Genomic DNA, 18,811 nt, shown 5'->3' on the forward strand with positions numbered 1-18,811 from the left:
TACGTACAAGAACTACACAGTATACGTACAGAGAGAGGGACCGTACACAGCTATACTGTACAGAGAGACCGTACACAGCTATACTGTACAGAGAGAGAGACTGTACACAGCTATACTGTACAGAGGGAGACCGTACACAGCTATACTGTACAGAGAGAGAGACCGTACACAGCTATACTGTACAGAGAGAGAGACCATACACAGATATACTGTACAGAGAGAGGGACCGTACACAGCTATACTGTACAGAGAGAGAGACCGTACACAGCTATACTGTACAGAGAGAGAGACCATACACAGCTATACTGTACAGAGAGAGAGACCGTACACAGCTATACTGTACGAGAGAGACCGTACACAGCTATACTGTACAGAGAGAGAGACCATACACAGCTATACGTCGAGGGATACAGAATGAAGAGAGAGCCGTACCGCTTACGTACAGACGTCATTTACTGTACCAGAGAGGGGACTGAGGGACCGAGCTGCACTGGATTGGCGTGACTATTGAGCAGGGCTGCAAGACCTTCAACTGGACTTTACCACGCCTGTCTCCGAGTCCCTGCACTCATAGTATTTTTTATTTTTATTTCAGAGCTTGAACTGGACAATTGTTGGACTGAACTGTCGTGTAATTTACTGGAGTCGATCAATTTTGAAACTGCAATGTCTCTCCCGATTTGTTTTTGTTTTTTTTTTGTTTTTAAGGGACTGCTCTAGGGCCGATCGGAAAGAGCAAGTCTTGCGAGGGTGTTTAGAAAATGGGAGAAAGTCTTCATATTTAAAAAAAAAAAAATCAGTATATGACTGGGGGGCAGGGCTTCTCTGTGCTGGGGGGGCACAGGGTTACCGGGGTCCAGGGTGGGTTGGGGTGAAGTTGTCTGCTGGTGGTGGAACTGCGTTGGGGCATCTTTGATCTGCGTTAAAAAAAAAAAAACTTTTAAAAAAACCTTACGCTCTGGCGCTGACTGCGTACGGCCAGCGCCTTCTCCTTGGCTCCAGCGCACTTCCAGTCTTATCAATTCCATTTCAGTTACACGGCCGTCCTCTTCCCTTTCGAGTTCCAGCTTGGATTGCCATGGCGATGTAGCTTGACCAATCGGAGCGCGGAGAGGGAAATGGCACTTTTTTTTTTTTTTTTCTTTTCTCCGGGCTGTGGTAGGCCGACGGGGCACCATGTGATTGCCGTATGCCTTCTGAAGCCCGTTTCGTCTAGTATTCCTTACGTGTTCTTCAAGATGTATTTAAGGAGCTGGCTTGGGAAATTTAGGTCTGGGGAAAATGTTGTCCTGGGTTACGCTTACAATCGAAACTTGGTGAATGACAGTTGCAGTGGACTGCAAGTACAATAGCACTGCTTCAAATGTGAGTCAGATCAGGGCAATGACTTGATGTAATAAAAGATTTTTCACGGTTTTAATTTTGGTCGGTCTGTTGTATAATGCCTAGTTTTCCCAAGTGTGTTGTTTCTCCGGTCTGTTATCAAAGAATTTAACATACTCATCATAAAGCTGAATTAATGGGATGGTGCTGTCTATCTGAATTTGCTTTATCATTCAGTGAATGACTGTCAGAAGCAGCCCATTCTGGCTAAAGGTTAATCAGCTTTTCCCATAGTGGGCACCACGACTACAGTATGAACGAAGTGCCAATATGTTTCTTTGGGATTACCCTCTGAGCTGTATGTTGCCATGCGGTAGACGGTTAAGCGCACATATCGTCAATGATTGAGTTGCCATTGGTGTTCACCGTTCAAGGATACAGACTGGTTTCTGACCAAGCTTTCTGATGACCTCACTAAGGCATTCGGGTTTAGCTTATGTGCGGAGTGAAAGTTCTTTCAACTGCATTTTTTCAAAATGTGGCAAATGGCGAGACCAGAAACCAGAGAACTGCGGGGAGTTCCTTCCTTGAAATCATTTTGCTTTTAGTTTGCATTGCCTAGCAACATCAGGCCTAGCAACAGTAACCATGGTGAGAGAAGCCTCCTTGTAAAATTAGTGTAACCTGGCCTTTTTTCTCCCAAAATTCAGTTCTGAAATTCAAATCGTATAGTCGTTTAAACACGATGCCTATTATGTATGAGAAATGGATCAAATTTCAGTTTGCTTTGTATCATTTCCTTTTTGCCTTTTGTTTTTTGTTTTTTTTTTGTAATGTTTTCACGTGTAATGCCATACAGTATGTGAAGGTCTCACATGTAGTAAATGACTATTGAATATTGAATTTTCAAGCAATTCACTGCCAACTTTTCACTAGTCCAAATCATGAGTGCGCCAAACTGGGGGAAATGGAATTGATAACATGCAACTCGCAGTATTAATTTCAAGTTTAAATTCCAAAGCTTGCCGTTCCAAATGATGTGTCCCTAGTTCCCACACGGGTCAAACTTGGGACTGACCAAAACATTTCAGCGCAGAACAGATCCCGACCCTGGACAGTATTGTGTTTTCCTGTGTTTTTTTTTTTTCCAGCCCACTGAAACTTGTTTACCCAGACAAATGCACTGGACCGGACCAATGTTTTACCAACTTTTTTTTGCCAAACTGCAGCAGTCTTCTATCTGGGGCATTTTGTCCTTTTCTTTTTTTATTTTTATCATTTGCTCATACTTTCTTCCATTGTGCTGATCAAAATGAGGAAGAAATGGAACTGGATGGGAGTGGATATTTAACTCTGGAAGTTTCTAGGAGTGAACTGAATTTAAAAAAAAGTGACTGTAAAAAAAAAAAAAAAAAAGAAGAATCAAGGCAGCTACTTAACAGAATGACCACTGTAAAACGACAAACTAAATAAAGACAATGTGTGTTGTTTTGTACATGGGTTGGTGGGTTGGTTGTGGGTGGTTGTCATGGGATTAAGGAGTTTGGTGTCGTGGGGGGTTTTCACAACTGGATTAAGATTCCGCTCTTGATTTTGGAGCAACTGAGGATGCAACCAATCCGATATCCTATTCAAGCTAGCTGGCTAACTCCTTCATTCAGCTTGGCCCCCAGGAATTCCACATCTCGTAATGTACTAACTTGATGCCTTGTATGTAAAATGAACCCATTTTTACTTGATCCCTTCATCATGATGATACAGAATAAAAAAAATATTGCTGCTTGGGGTGAATCTCCTTACTGTGGCTACACTCTTAATGGGTGGAATTTAGACCCAGGGATAAACGGTGGGTAAAGATTTAGACTCCGATTCAGGAACCTGCTGGATGTGAACTATAACAAAGTAAAACTGCTTTTCACTGATACGTTTTAAGTAGTGTCTTTACACAGAACTGTTAGCATGTACTGTCAATATTCAATGAAAACAGAAATATGCACTGCAAGGTGGGTAGTTTTGCTAAGTTTTGTTTCAGGGTGCCCTACTGATTGGTATTGAGCCTCAACTGCCAGCTGGGTAACATCTGAAGGGAGGCATGTGATTGGCTGAAGTGTCACAGAGGGACGGACCGACTGACACAGAGGGGTGTCAGTCGGTCCGTCCGTCTTCCAGCTGCACATGGAGTGTGGTCTTCTGACTGCAAAGCATCACATCACAGCTTTTGCAGCTTTTTTATACATACACCACACAGCCAAGAGTATGTGGTCACCTGACATCCAACATCTCTTCCAAAATGATGGGTATAAATATGAAGTTGGGCCACCCTTTGCTGAATAATTGTGCTAATTGTTCAATCAAATCCAGGTGATCATTTCTGTACCTGGATAACCATGCAGGTTAGGTACCTCAGGCAGACGATGCATACAATAAAATATGGCAGTAATGTCAAATGATTAAAAATAAAATGTATGACTAAAATCTAAAATCTTTGGCTGCAACAGTAAATAAAGCACATCTCTTCATCCACATCCAGCTTTATATATCTTGTCTGACTCAGTGATCTCATCCACATCAAAGGTAATATTGGGCTTGCACTGCATGGCACCACCATGTATGAAATCGCTGAGTTTCACTACCTACTTTAGGTATTTAATAGACACTATGATCCAGAGCTACTTATGCGGATTACATTTTCACATACACTCCTTATTTATACACCTGGGTGCTTTACCGTAGCAATTCAGAGAGAGTACCTAGCTGAAGAGTAGCGCCCCAGCAGCGAATCATGTCTGTAAACCTTTCATGTTTACAAGCCCAGTTCCCTTACCATTGCTCTACCCTTCTGTCAGCCTGAGCATGGTTCTGGACAACCGCGGCCTCACCTCCAGGCATGCACAGTCCAGGCTCGCTGGTAATCCGTCCCAGGTGTGCACCATTCCATTGCTTTTGTCAGGGCCAGGAATGAAGGCTTACCTGGAGAGAGAGATTCGGATAAATACAGCTGCATTGTGGGCGACTGTGATTTGTCAGTCCTTTGTTTGACCAGGCATATGGCAACGGTGGTTTAACAGCTTTTGTGATGTGCTACACAGATCTGTTTGATGCAAAAACTGTCTGTACCTTGAGTTTGAGAAATTACAGGTATTTTTGGACCAAGGTGACCAAAAAAAAAGTTCAAAGGCAATTTTTTTTTTTTTGAACCCCCCCCCCCCCCCGCCACTCCACCCTGAATCTTACTCCCCTCTTCCACATGTTCTATCTACAGTATCTTATATTTCCCTACTCAAAAAACCCTTCCCTTTCACATATTCATTCTAGTTGCAAAGGATTAGCTATCGCTGGTGTGTGATGGCCCAACCACTGCACTCCCATTTAAATGCTACTTGTAATTTTTTTGGTGATTTACGAACCCAGGACTTTTCTTTGTGCACTAAGTTGCTCTGGATAGGAGCTTCAGCTAAAATGCCCAGAAGGTAAATTTTAAATGTATGCTGTTTGTCCACAGGGTTTGGTCTGTGCGTATCCGCTGATCAATTCAAGCTTGCGGATTGGCTGATACTCTGACTGACGCTGACAGGTTCATGAGGACTGCACAGCAGCTGTTGTAAATAGAACCTGAAATAATTAGCAGATCAGTTGTAATGTTGCAGCTGCTTTTGCAACTAACCTAGCTAGCTAACTTGCTTGCTCTTCCTTCGTATAATTTAGCATTTCTAGACATTCTGGAATATATATATATATAATCTTTTTTGCACAAAGTAGTCGTACAGTGATTCCATGGTTAGCACTTAGGAAAAACAACACCACTGCCCTCTGCTGTACTGGAGTGTTAATTTATATTAATCTGTGAATGTGATCATAGCAATGAGTGGGCAATAAATGTTCCTTTTCTGCTACACCAATTACAAATCTTGTCATTGTTAATTTAGATAAAATTCTGCCAGATCACGGGCACATTTAGTCGGATAGTGCAGCCAAACTGTAGTTGTTCTTCCGCAGCAAGGTGGGAATAGCCTGCCAACTGAAACTATCCCTCCCGAGGTGAAGCCATGGCCAACTGTCATCATCCAATGGGAACCAGGGTAACAATGTGACCAACTGTGTCATCATCCAATGGGAACCTGGGTAACAACATGGCCAACTGTGTCATCATCCTATGGGAACCTGGGTAACACCGTGGCCAACTGTGTCATCATCCAATGGCAACCTGGGTAACACTGTGGCCAACTGTGTTCTCATCCAATGGGAAGCTCAGCCAGACTCAGCACTGTCATGATCAGGATTTGGTTCCATTTTGTGGGGCCATGTAGAAGGCTTGCATTTCAGATGTTTCAACCATGTCGTTCAAGGTAGTTATGGTGCCATATTTATAGCTGTCATGCTGAAAATGGCATTGACACCCCGACCCCCCCACCCCCCACCCCCAATTACCCAGGCTAGATGAGCTAAATGGCTGCATAGACCAACTCTGGTTCACAACTGGTTGATTAGATCCCAGTAAAACGTTTTATATAGGGACACAAGAACAGTCTTAGGCTGTCATTCATGCACTTATCGAGAAATGTAGCTAAAATGTCAGATGGAGTAAATGTTAGGGCTAACTGAGTAATTCAGGCCAGAAGTTGGCATGAAAACCAGAAACAGACACGGCCCTGATTTGGGAGGTGTTTGAATCATAGAGGAACGAAACAGCATGGACCACATGCTCCTTCCAGAACATTTCAAAGATTTAAAAAAAGGTTTTTCTTCAAGACTGTGGGTGCCCTGCATCACAAAGTGATCCAATTAGAAATGACTTTTGGTAGGACTTGAGCTTCAATTCCAAAAAGTTTCTTTAATTGGGTTTGAAGTCCCATGTAATGAGTCACCAACAATTTTCTTGGTTGCAGCAATAGCAAGAATGTAACAGGCTACATTGTTTTAAAATTACAAATACCTGTTGTAATGAAGTACTTACTTTTAAATAACAAATGAACACAAGCCATCCAAAAAAAAAAAAAAAAACCTGAAGGAAACATATAAACATATAAACATATAATTGACTATACTACCGTTTGCATGTTTGATTTTTTTCTCGTTAAGGGGGAAATCATTTTCTAAGCAGGATTACTTATGTTTTTCATCCTAATGTATTGAGATATTATCACTTGCTAAATCCAAAAATACTGGCACATTAGTCACCCAGAGCTCTGTTGCATTCCATGCAGAAATAACACAAATTAATGCGCGTTCTTTATACTGAATATTACCCTGTTAAATTTAATGCAGAGTCGGTGATCTTAATATGACACTTAATATTTCATGCATCCCATATTTGATGAAATTTCAACTAAAGCCTCAGGTAGAAAAAAAATTCTACATATGATCGTCTAAAATCTAAAATGACCCAAGACACAAATGTTTTTTATGTGAAATTTCTCTCCTCAATGATAAAAAATAATAATGTTAATAAGAGGTAACTTTCTAGAATTTCTTAGATGGTCATGCCAGTTGTAGGGGTTTGTTCCACACGGAAAGAAACGCACGCACTCTCGCCGCTCCCTTTCCTCTTTCGCTGCCCAGTTTCATCCAGCCAGCTGGCTTCATAGCTGGCGAGCGACTAGTCTAATCTCACCAACCGAGCTGCACCGGCCCCCCGCAACACTACGGCCCTGGACACGTTTTCCGCTCACGGACTGTTTAAACAAATAAATACGATTTTCGCGGAAAGGGGGTGAAATATAACGTAAAGTAGTTGAAGATGATTAAGCTTTTTTCTCTTAAACAGCAGAAAAAAGACGAAGAGTCTGCGGGAGGGAACAGAACAGGAGCCGGTGGTAAAAAAGCAAGCGCGGCCCAGCTTCGAATACAGAAAGGTACGAGGGTACTCCTTCTTAAAACCTTTAATCTAGTTAACTCTCGCTGTTCATTTTTAGAGTAAGGAAAGTTAGAGATATTTTGTAATGTACCTTGCCAGTACAGTAATTTTAACTGGTATAAACAGACGAAATTAGACCAAAAACAAACGTAGCCGCCGACAGAAAAACCCCGGTCTCGATTAGGCAGCTAGTCCGGGTTTTGCTGCAAAATATGTCGAGCAGATGTGGTGTCCCATTGTTTTGGTCTCTTCCGTTGAGTAAAACATACATTCGTCTAGCCAGCAATACTGACTTAAAAAAATTAAATATTACTGTTAATACAATCTATTCTCTGTGTTAGCTTGCTAGCCAGCTAGCAAGTAAACGATACATGGGCCAGTATATTCGTCACTGCTCATAGTGAAAGCATACACACCTCTTGTATTTTGGTTAGCAATTGTCAGCACATTTAGCACCTTACAATATACTTCGATTTATGTATTTAACCAGCAGGTAGGTGATGTTCAGTATGAAATGATTATCATGTTAAAAAACGGTACAGAGGTTTAGAATCGTCCTTCACAGGACAATGACGATTAAATATAACAAGAAGGAAAAGGCTCTGCCGGTTAATGAAATGTAATAGTCACAAAGTGTAAGCATTAAGCAATTACCTTTCAATATACGCAATATGTTTTTGTGTATCAAAATATCAACCAACCGTTCTTATCGTTTAAAAAGCCAGTTCCTCCCATATATAAAAATCATGTATTTTTTTAAGGACCTGTACTTAGTTTGCTGAAATTGGTTCGTATGTCTAACGAATTGGGTCAATTTACAGCAGACAATTTGGGCTGTTTCACACAATCTAAACAAACACTGTTCCACGGCATTGCTTCTCAGTTTCCCCTACATTCTTTCATGCTACTTGGCCCCCCTTGTTGTTGCATGAATGTGGTCTTTCAGGGGTTATTTTTGTATGATCAAAATTAGAAATTTTGTAAAGTGTTAATATCAAGCACATGCAACCAGCTGTTGTGTTGTAGATTATTTGTGTGAATGTTTTTTAATCATAGCCCACTCTGTATTGATATCATAACTGTTAAAAACAATGGCAGCACTGGTACCTCAAAGTGTCTGAACCAGCATTGTTTTTAAAACAACGATACAACTAAAAAGGTAGCCTTCTTTGTTACTGCCCTATGTAAGTTTAACATTTAAAAACCACTGTTCATGAAATTGCACATAGCCTATAACCTTTATAGAGTGTATTTTTTAATACACAATTGTTACTTGGCAAGTATACTTGTCATTCTTCAGCATTAGACATGAGAGCATCCAAAATTAGGCATGCATAGGCCAAGCCCTATATGTTGATATTGCAGATACTTTCCCAACAAAAGACTATAACCATCATAGAGACTATTTAATTTTCTGTGACAGTTATGTATTTTTACTATTTGGTATGACAATAATGTTTGAAAGACTGCAGTCTCTTCGGGAGGCAAACTGAATAAATAGACAGGTAAGAGCGGAAATGTAATTAACGTTTGTTAATTTGTGTGAGCCATGACCCTAATTTAAAAAAAAATTTTAATTTTAATTTTTAGAGGGTTTAACAGTAACTCTTGCCCATTAACCCAGGGGAAGTAAAACCAGATGTCGGACCAGTAAAACTCCTCGGTCACTCGCCACGTCTACCTTGAGACGATTCAGGGGGCTAATTCACCGCTCAGTTTGCTCACATAATCCGTTTGGGGATGCTAAGCTAGCCCAGAAACCGAGCAGTGTGTGAGAAGAAGGAAAAATTCACGGGGTCACCTTGGTTACCGAGACCACTGACCAATCATATAGTCAGAACATTTAGTGCAGTCAGAGACAGTAGTTAACATCGCTCAGCATCCCTTTTGCTGAGGACTACAGTCTCTCCTGGCGTTAGCCTCTCTGGTTTGGTAGTCTCTTGCCCAGTTTGCCATGAAAGTGCTGTGTCATCTGTATAGTAGTGTGCACAGCAACACACCAGCTGGAGATGAGCCCAAATTCAGTGTTGCCCAATGCTAGTTCATCTGGCATCTCATCACCTTTTAAGGATGGAGCTTAAGTAATGAAGCGTAAACCGTCACAGTTAGGCAACATTAATGCTTTTTATTTAACTTTCTTTTTTATGTAAGCTAATTATTATTTGTCTGTATTGACTCCATTAACCAATCTAATGTTAGTCTAGCCTTAGTAGGCTACTGGTTAAAATGTGACATCATTAGTCTAGCTGGCTACATGCTACGCAATAACATTAGCAAGTAGTTTCTACTTTCAACGTGCCCAGGGATTATGGGTCAAAATGAGCGTAATAGCCATCTTAAATGGTGCGTTTAATGCGAATTTGAAGGCGTAAATGTTAACTAATGCGCATTGTCCCTGTTAAATGAGTTAAAATGAATTAACTTACTGAACACAAAATTAAAGGAATGAAAATGGCACCTAACTGGTCATTTTGGTGAGCGGTGTAGTCATGGTGAAGCAAGTTACCATGTCGACGTTTGCGGTTTGTGTGTCTCCAGTGAAGTGGCTTAGGCTACAGTCAGTGCTACGCATGTAAATATAGTTTAAAAAAAAAAAAAAAAAAAAAAATTTTTTGGTAAGAGTTTTTTATTTATTTCGCTGCCAACATGGGGCTGAGCCTGTCGAATTCCCACCCTACTTCGGAATGACCGTTAGCTTGCGGCTCCTGCAGAGTTCATACACGAAGCCCCGTGTGGAAACCCAGCGTTCTCCTCTGAGACCCGTGCCGTCACCGGCTGCTTCTTTTTCACCACGCAGACTGCAGCTTAACTCTCATAGAGTGGAGTCGGAGGAAGACCTTTCATATGCGGCTATAACATGGGGTCCTCAGGTGCCCAGTCGCTCAGCGGGGGTCGATAGATAGCGATGAACGGGGGACCCCAAACCTGCCTGATCCCTCCCCTGCCCCGGGGCGACGCCGTCACCGGTTGTGCGTCACCCTGTGGAGCCGCCGGCCACAGTCGGCACTAACGCGGTGCGGATTTGATCCGAGACCGTGGGGATCATTCCTGCACCACAGCATGGTGCCTTAACTGAGTGAGCCACTCAGCAGCCCCGTAAATAATAGTTTGCAACAGAATCAGTTCCAAAACTAATGATTTGGAACTTTTTTTCAATGCCTGATGATACCAGATAAGAAAATAAATGTTGTTATGGAGGATTTGTGGGTTTTTTTCTTGTATGTCATGTCACAGGCAAACAAATCTGTCATATCTGGGCGAGTATGAATTTAATTTGATCAGGCAAGTGTGAAAAAACCTTCACGTTGAACCCCATTTTATTTCAGTTGTATGCCTGAGTCTGACCATGCAACAATACGAACAGATGAAATTAAGGACTTTTGAGTAATATTCTTGCTTTTTTTAATTATTTGGTTTGGTAAGAGGTTGTTTCCTCACATTGCTTTAAACAAAATGGACAGAGCTTTTTGAAATCTGTAGTTTGCTTGTAATTGTAGCAGTACCACAGAATCAACTGGAAAAAAAGACATTCAGTAATAATGAAATCTAAAGTCACTACAACTGTGATGACACAAACTCAGTTCTGGAAAGTTATTGTAGTGTTTAATTAAAATGTTTGATTTGTAGCTATTAAAAATCAAATTGAAAAAGGCCTTGGTAGTTTCAAATTGGCCATTGTAGCAAAAAGTGCAGTTTGAATGCCAGCTCTGTAACTGCTGGCCTGACATGTCGCTACAGTCTCCTCGGTCATTATGGGAGGGAGAGCACGCTAGCAAGCTAGCACGTTAGCACGTGTAGCTTCCAAAACGTGTGTGCAGCCAGCCCAGCCACCGCTTCTTCACAGGCAGAGTACAGGCGACAGTTTAGAATGTGGTCCTGGGGGAGCACATTCATTGTAGCCCTGTTGCTAAGGCAAAGGATGTTGCTATGAGGAGGTGAACCTCGATTGGGGCATTTGTAATTGGGGTGGGCGAGGGGAAACAGGGATAGAAGTTGATTCCAAAAGTGTTTTTTTTATTATTTATTTATTTTTTGTCTGCACTGAGAGCGTGTGAGTGATGGCACGTGCGAGCCTGACGTATTACCTGGCTCCGCTACTATTTGTTTATTCCCTTTTCATCGCTCGGCTACCTGGGTTTTCTCGTTTTTCTGGTTGTCCTGCTGGAGAACTTTGTTCAGAGCTCTGTGACGTGCAGTCATTTAAAAAATTTTACTTTGAAAATGATCTAGGCCGCATTTCAATCGCTTGATTGGAAACTTCCTTGAAGAGGTTCCCACTCCACATTTGGGCATGGCCTTTGACCGCCTACTTCAAATGCAGATTCAAATTTTGTGTGACATCTGTGCAAACGTGGACATTATTCCACCCCCCCCCCCCCCCCCATTGGTTCCAGTTACTGCAGTATCAACAATTAGGAGCGGTATGATTGGTGCAATTCTTAGCTACCTCAGGCTGAAGTGTTGAAAACTCTTTCTCCCTCTCTCTCTTTCTCCCTCTCACGCTTTCTCCTTCATTTAGATATCAATGAGCTCAACCTCCCAAAGACGTGTGAGATTCTCTTTCCGGACCAGGATGACCTGCTGAACTTCAAACTCGTCATTTCACCCGATGAGGTGAGAGCCACGTCCGCGGTGCCCTGTGGCCTGTGCCCTGTGCCTTGTGCCCTGTACCCTATGCCTTGTGCTCTGCGCCCTGCCCTCTGTGCTCTGTGCCCTGTGCCTTGTTCCCTGTGCCCTGTGCCCTTTACTCTGCACTCTGTGCCCTTTGCCCTGAGCTTTGTGCTCTGTGCTCTGTGCTGTGTGCTCTGTCCTGTGCTCTGTGCCCTGCACTCTGTGTCCTGTGCCCTGTATCCTGTGCTCTGCGCCCTGTGCCCTGTGCCCTGTATCCTGTGCTCTGCGCCCTGTGTTCTGTGTCCTGTGCTCTGTGCCCTGTGTTCTGTGCCCTGTGTCCTGTGGCCTGTGCTCTGTGCTCAGTCCTGTGTTCTGTGCCCTGTGTTTGTGCCCTGTGCCCTGTGCCCTGCGCTTTGTGCCCTGTGCTCTGTGTTCTGTGCTCTGTGTTCTGTGCCCTGTGCTCTGTGCCCTGTGTTCTGTGTTCTGTCCCCTGTGCTCTGTGCCCTGTGCCCTGTGCTCTGTGCCCTGTGCCCTGTGCCCTGTGCCCTGTGTTCTGTGCCCTGTGCCCTGTGCCCTGTGCCCTGCGCCCTGCGCCCTGTGTTCTGTGCCGCCTCCGGCGTGACGCGTTTTTTGGCTGTGCCTGTGAAACTGGTTTCGGTTTCATTTCTGATAGCGAAACGGCATTAGCCAAATGACACTAAGTTTGATACGTAATTATGACCATAAAAGGACACATTTTTTCTCCATTCTGTGGTGTTGTTTGATCATAGGTGTTGCCTTTATTTGTTCGTGTTATGTTATGTGACAGCACTTTATGAAGAATAATTGACATAATCCTGCTCCACCTAGCCAGTTAAACCACAGGCAAGGGCTGTAGATGGAAATGTTACTCTAATTAATGCTAGTGGGTAATGCAAACTCATTTAGCCCTTAGTTCATTTTACTCCTAGGCTTGCAGTCATGGATCAGCACTGCTGAGGTGGACTCAAATACATTGTGGCCGGCTCTATTAACCGCCCTTTGTTATGCACAGCACAATCAACACTCGAAAGTGGCCGCTTTCCAGAGTGACTCGAAAATTGGAAAAACAGGTCTTGCAAGTCTTCACTTTGAACATTTCAGTGTCAATTACGTTTAAACTACGATTAAACTATTTTAATGGTCAGCGCAGCTCTTTTGAAGTAACACATACTCTCCTGGGATTACGTAACGTACTGCAAGCTCGGTGCTGTGGATGGGTGTCGCAGTCCAGTTTAGGATCCAGACCGCTCCAGTGCGGTCAGCAGCAGCCCTGTCATTAAACAGGCCACAGCATCATCCAGGGAGGAAGGCTTTTCATTGGCTAGATCAGTGACCTTCATGCCTGGTCCTGACGGGCCACTGTGGTCTGCTGGTTTTATTTTTTTTTTTTTTGCCTTAATATCAGCAACCATTTCAGGCCGAAGAAACCAGGTGGGATGAGTCAGCTGTGTGATTGACTGCTCTGATTGGTCAGTTGTGTGCCGAATAGCAACAGTAACCAGCTAAACGTGCTGTCTGCCAGGACCAGGACTGAAGATCCCTGGGCTAGTTGGCCTCCCTACACCCAGTGTCCTCTGGTCTACTGGCCGCCTGTAGCTTGATTGTGCCGGTTATGCCTGATATGTGTGGTCCTGACAGTCTAAACCTGAATTGAAAGTTGACAGTAAAAAAAAAAATGGACTGAAAAATGAACTTGTGTTTATAACTGGGTTTTTAGGGTGCGGGTGTCTGCTTTTGTATGCTCTTGTGGATTGGTGGGAGCTTGCTGTTTTTAATATTACGTTCATTTTCTTTTTTAATCTCCTCTTTTCAGGGATTTTACAAAGGGGGGAAGTTTGTCTTCAGCTTTAAGGTGAGTCCGGTACCCTTGAATAATGTGGACAGAGGTTATAAGTGAAACGTGTTGCATTTCAAGCGTTCTTTTGTAAAATAAAACTCAAGGCATGTTTTTTAAGTAAGTCAGTCATACTGTATAAAACTGACCGTTTCCTCTGCTCCATGTTAAACCTTGTCCTCTAGGTTGGACAGGGCTACCCTCATGACCCCCCGAAGGTGAAGTGCGAGACCATGGTGTATCACCCCAATATCGACCTCGAGGGGAACGTCTGCTTGAACATCCTGAGGTGCACAGCTTGACCCCCGTGTTCTGCCGTTACATGCGTTACATCTGCGTCGTGCGTTACAGATTCCTCACGCGTTACAGATACATGCCGGTACACACGCTGTGCTATGGTACGGTACATTATTTATGAGATTATACATCAATCAACAGGATAAACTCACTGTAGCATAAGGCTGTGGACAATCCCAAAAATGTATATAAAGCACCGTGAACCTGATAAAACTTTTTTCCTTCAAGCAGATATTTACCGGCATTCTCAGATGGGTTGGTTCTTTTCTGAATCAGGCCCGTCTCAAAATGGGCTTTCGCACGGGCAAACAGGTTCTTGTACGATGGTAGTTAATTAAATTCCAACGCTGTTGTTTCCTCCTGTGCTTTAGTGCAGAAAGATATGCACAGCTGACTCATGGAGAATCGGTGGGCAGTGGATTGCCGTGTCGACAGCCACAGTCCGATAACTTCATCTGCTATAGTCACCAAAAAAAATTCAGCAACTGAAATCCAGATGGGTGTGGTTCAGGCATCACACACTGTCAGTTGCTGAAGCTCTGTCCACCACTCGGGACCGTATAGAACTGACCATTTTCTAAATGGCAGCCGGTTTAGTGTCAGATCAGCCGGCTGGACCAAATGAAATATTTCCATATGTTTGAAGCCAGCAGGTCCACCCAGTTCAATTGCAGTGACCTTGTTTGGACCGCTCAGATTTGGACCACCGTAATTACAGAACTCAAACCGTGCTGTTGTAACTGGGCAAGACCGTTTCCTAATCACACAGATTAGAGCCCACTTTGTGTACAGTTCGCTCAAGTGAATATAAATGCAGTCCATTTAAGTGGAACTGAACTAGGTTTGTAGCGTTTGCGGAGTTCACTACAGGAAGCCACGGCTGGGTCCATTTTGATTCTGGGCTTTATCCGTCTGGCTCTTCTTCGATGGCGTAAGAGATGGGCAGCGAGTGTCTGCAGACCACTCTTCCAGACCTTCGTTTGGAAAACCAGCTTTTGTTTTCCCCGCGGCTTCTTCAGCGCTTCCTGTGAAAGGGGCTCTGTTTGTTGTCGTCAAGGGCGACGGGACACACGGACGTGTAACCCGCCAGGCTGAAAGTTTAGGGCCCAGGTCCAGAAAATCGTCCTGTTCTTGTGATCCAAACCGTCCTGTTCTTACACTCCAACCGTCCCGTTCTTACACTCCAAACCGTCCTGTTCTTACACTCCAAACCGTCCCGTTCTTACGCTCCAAACCGTCCTGTTCTTACACTCCAAACCGTCTGTTCTTACACTCCAACCGTCCCGTTCTTACACTCCAAACCGTCCTGTTCTTACACTCCAAACCGTCCCGTTCTTACGCTCCAAACCGTCCTGTTCTTACCCTCCAAACCGTCCTGTTCTTACGCTCCAAACCGTCCTGTTCTTACGCTCCAAACCGTCCTGTTCTTACGCTCCAACCGTCCGTTCTTACGCTCCAAACCGTCCCGTTCTTACACTCCAAACCGTCCTGTTCTTACGATCCAACCGTCCTGTTCTTACGCTCCAAGCCGTCCGTTTTACCCTCCAAACCGTCCTGTCTTACACTCCAAACCGTCCTGTTCTTACACTCCAAACCGTCTGTTCTTACACTCCAAACCGTCCTGTCTTACGATCCAAACCGTCTGTTCTTACGCTCCAAGCCGTCCGCTCTTACACTCCAAACCGTCCTGTTCTTACACTCCAAACCGTCCTGTTCTTACCTCTAAACCGTCTGTTCTACACTCCAAACCGCCTGTTCTTACACTCCAACCGTCCTGTCTTACGCTCCAAACCGTCCTGTTCTTACACTCCAAACCGTCCTGTTCTTACACTCCAAACCGTCCTGTTCTTACGATCCAAACCGTCCTGTTCTTACGCTCCAAACCGTCCTGTTCTTACGCTCCAAACCGTCCTGTTCTTACGATCCAAACCGTCCTGTTCTTACGCTCCAAACCGTCCCGCTCTTACCCTCCAAACCGTCCCGTTCTTACCCTCCAAACCGTCCTGTTCTTACACTCCAAACCGTCCTGTTCTTACACTCCAAACCGTCCTGTTCTTACGATCCAAACCGTCCTGTTCTTACGCTCCAAGCCGTCCCGCTCTTACACTCCAAACCGTCCTGTTCTTACACTCCAAACCGTCCTGTTCTTACGCTCTAAACCGTCCTGTTCTTACACTCCAAACCGTCCTGTTCTTACACTCCAAACCGTCCTGTTCTTACGCTCCAAACCGTCCTGTTCTTACACTCCAAACCGTCCTGTTCTTACACTCCAAACCGTCCTGTTCTTACGATCCAAACCGTCCTGTTCTTACGCTCCAAACCGTCCCGTTCTTACGCTCCAAACCGTCCTGTTCTTACACTCCAAACCGTCCTGTTCTTACGCTCCAAACCGTCCCGCTCTTACCCTCCAAACCGTCCCGTTCTTACCCTCCAAACCGTCCTGTTCTTACGCTCCAAACCGTCCCGCTCTTACCCTCCAAACCGTCCTGTTCTTACGCTCCAAACCGTCCTGTTCTTACACTCCAAGCCGTCCCGCTCTTACCCTCCAAACCGTCCCGTTCTTACCCTCCAAACCGTCCTGTTCTTACGCTCCAAACCGTCCTGTTCTTACACTCCAAACCGTCCTGTTCTTACACTCCAAACCGTCCTGTTCTTACGCTCCAAACCGTCCTGTTCTTACACTCCAAACCGTCCTGTTCTTACACTCCAAACCGTCCTGTTCTTACGCTCCAAACCGTCCTGTTCTTACGATCCAAATGGGGAGGATGAGCGCGTGCTGTCATTCGCGCCATTCCCTCTGTTCCACTTGAGTGCCGTTCTGTCTGTTCCATCGTTTTCTCTTCCGCAGGGAGGACTGGAAGCCCGTGCTGACGGTAAACTCCATCATATACGGTCTACAGTATCTATTTTTGGTGAGTAGGCGCAATCTCTCCACACGCCTCATTCTCCCATCGCTTCCCTCACAAGGAATGTCAGATTTTATTTTGTACAATTAATTTTGTTCTGCTTTTTGTTTTACACAAAATAAGTAATAAAACCTCCTAATTTGCCTCAGTTGTGGAGCTTAGTGTATTTACATTGCTTTCCCAGCATGCCTCATTACTTTGACGTTATTTTGAAGTCAGCATTTCCTGTTTGGAGGAGGGTAGTGGGGGGGGGCAGTTGAAGCCATTTGATGTGAGCTCAGTTCTGTGGTCACTTACTCCCATGATCCTCTCTGGTCCCGCTCTCACACCCCCCCGTACCCCCCACACCTCCCCGCACCCCTCACCCCACCCCCCCGTAGGAGCCCAACCCAGAGGATCCGCTGAACAAGGAGGCGGCGGAGGTGCTGCAGACCAACAGGCGCCTGTTCGAGCAGAACGTCCAGAGATCGCTAAGAGGCGGATACGTGGGGGCCACTTACTTCGAGCGGTGTCTCAAATAGTTTCCGAAAAAAAGTCCTCCCGTTTAAAAAAAAAAAAAAAAAAAAAAAACTAAAACAAAAAAGAAAAACAGACCCTTTGCAACCCAACACAGACAGACACACAGACCGGGGGGACGGATTTCCGCGGCGGGCGACGGGGGCATCGGTCAGTGAACGTTTCTCGCTGAACGCTGGATTGGCATCAGGGCCACCACAGAGCCCCTGGGTGTTGTAGCTGAGACTGACGCACTGACCGATCCTCACTCCAGCATGGGCCGACAGCACTGACTGGACACACATTTTACTGGTGTTCGCCTGAGTCGCTTGACGGACACAGTGGTACACATATGAACATATGGGGATGCTTCTCTCGACCTTCAGACCCAAACCTGGACAGGACTTCATGCAGACTGTAATGACTTTATCACTGACTTAACCCTGAAGGACACACACACACACACACGCTTACACTCTGAAACATGTGCATGCACACACACACACACACACACACACTCACACACTTACACTAAGAAACAGGCACAAGCACACACACGCTTACACTCAGAATCATGTCCATGCACACACACACACACACACACATACACACACACACACAAGCACACACACTTACGCTCTGAAACACACACACAGTACAGACTACAGTACTTGCAGAAGCAGGCTGATGAACAGACGTGATTGACAGACAGTAATGCATACAGGGCTTGTATGGGATTGGGAGACCTATGTTTTTTGTTTTATGGTTTTTGGAGGGGGGCTTACTTTGATTTGGGGATGGGGGGCGGGGGGGCAGGGGCTTAAAATGTTATTGTAATGTTGCATATATTGAAATCCCAGCTGTTAACAATGACTGCAATATGAATAATATAAAATAAAATATGAACATGAATGATTCTAATTATATTATGTTTAATACAACCCATGACATATATTTGAAGCTGGATAAATAAAAATAGTTTGTTTTTTTTACAGATTGTGTCAGTGAATTCAGTGTAATTTGATTGGCAGTTTACGTTGTATTTATGATTTTGCCTGTGTATTACAACTGGTGTGTTTCCTCCCGTCTCCTAGACAACGTTAAATAATCAGGCATCGTTTTAATTATGAGCAAGAATAATTGGCTAATAATTCAAATAGTTTGCTAAAAATGTCCTAGAGTGGTAAAGAGAGTTCTGGTGTTATTCAAATGAAAACCTATGTTTGAAGCCCCATCAGGTGTAATCAGTATTTATAATAACCTTCATATATACAAGTCTTCATTTTATGTGGCATTATGGTCTGTTTTTCCACACAAGTGTTGAACAGTAGGTATTTTAATGGGAGCGAAAGCTGAAAAAAACCTTGTTGAACAGGGAGTTTCTGACGATGACTTTTCCTTGTTCCCTTCACACAGTGGTTCCTAAACTCTTCCTGTCAGACCACCTTTGGTGGTAGGAAATTTTTTAAA

At 44.2% G+C, this 18,811-nt stretch overlaps 1 protein-coding gene and 2 long non-coding RNA genes across 3 annotated transcripts in view; 2 read left to right on the top strand and 1 right to left on the bottom strand.

Annotated features, from left to right (window-relative positions):
- Nucleotides 1–199, bottom strand: part of LOC135243312 (uncharacterized) — a 646-nt gene extending 447 nt beyond the window's left edge. The window contains exon 1 of the long non-coding RNA XR_010326601.1: nt 137–199. This is a non-coding gene — a long non-coding RNA (uncharacterized LOC135243312). The remainder of the gene's footprint in view (nt 1–136) is intronic.
- Nucleotides 1–2,814, top strand: part of LOC135243311 (uncharacterized) — a 3,724-nt gene extending 910 nt beyond the window's left edge. Inside the window, exon 2 of the long non-coding RNA XR_010326600.1 lies at nt 469–2,814. This is a non-coding gene — a long non-coding RNA (uncharacterized LOC135243311). The remainder of the gene's footprint in view (nt 1–468) is intronic.
- A 4,009-nt stretch (nt 2,815–6,823) lies between these two features.
- On the top strand, nt 6,824–18,333 carry ube2m (ubiquitin conjugating enzyme E2 M). Its single transcript, XM_064315114.1, has 6 exons — nt 6,824–7,175; nt 11,697–11,791; nt 13,623–13,661; nt 13,829–13,932; nt 16,789–16,852; nt 17,227–18,333. Exons 1-6 carry the CDS (start codon nt 7,061–7,063, stop codon nt 17,365–17,367), a joined length of 558 nt encoding a protein of 185 aa, XP_064171184.1. The 5' UTR covers nt 6,824–7,060; the 3' UTR covers nt 17,368–18,333.
- The last annotated feature ends 478 nt before the right edge of the window (nt 18,334–18,811 follow it).

Source organism: Anguilla rostrata, chromosome 17 (assembly GCF_018555375.3).
Source record: "Anguilla rostrata isolate EN2019 chromosome 17, ASM1855537v3, whole genome shotgun sequence".
In the NCBI taxonomy this organism is placed as follows: Eukaryota; Metazoa; Chordata; class Actinopteri; order Anguilliformes; family Anguillidae; genus Anguilla; species Anguilla rostrata.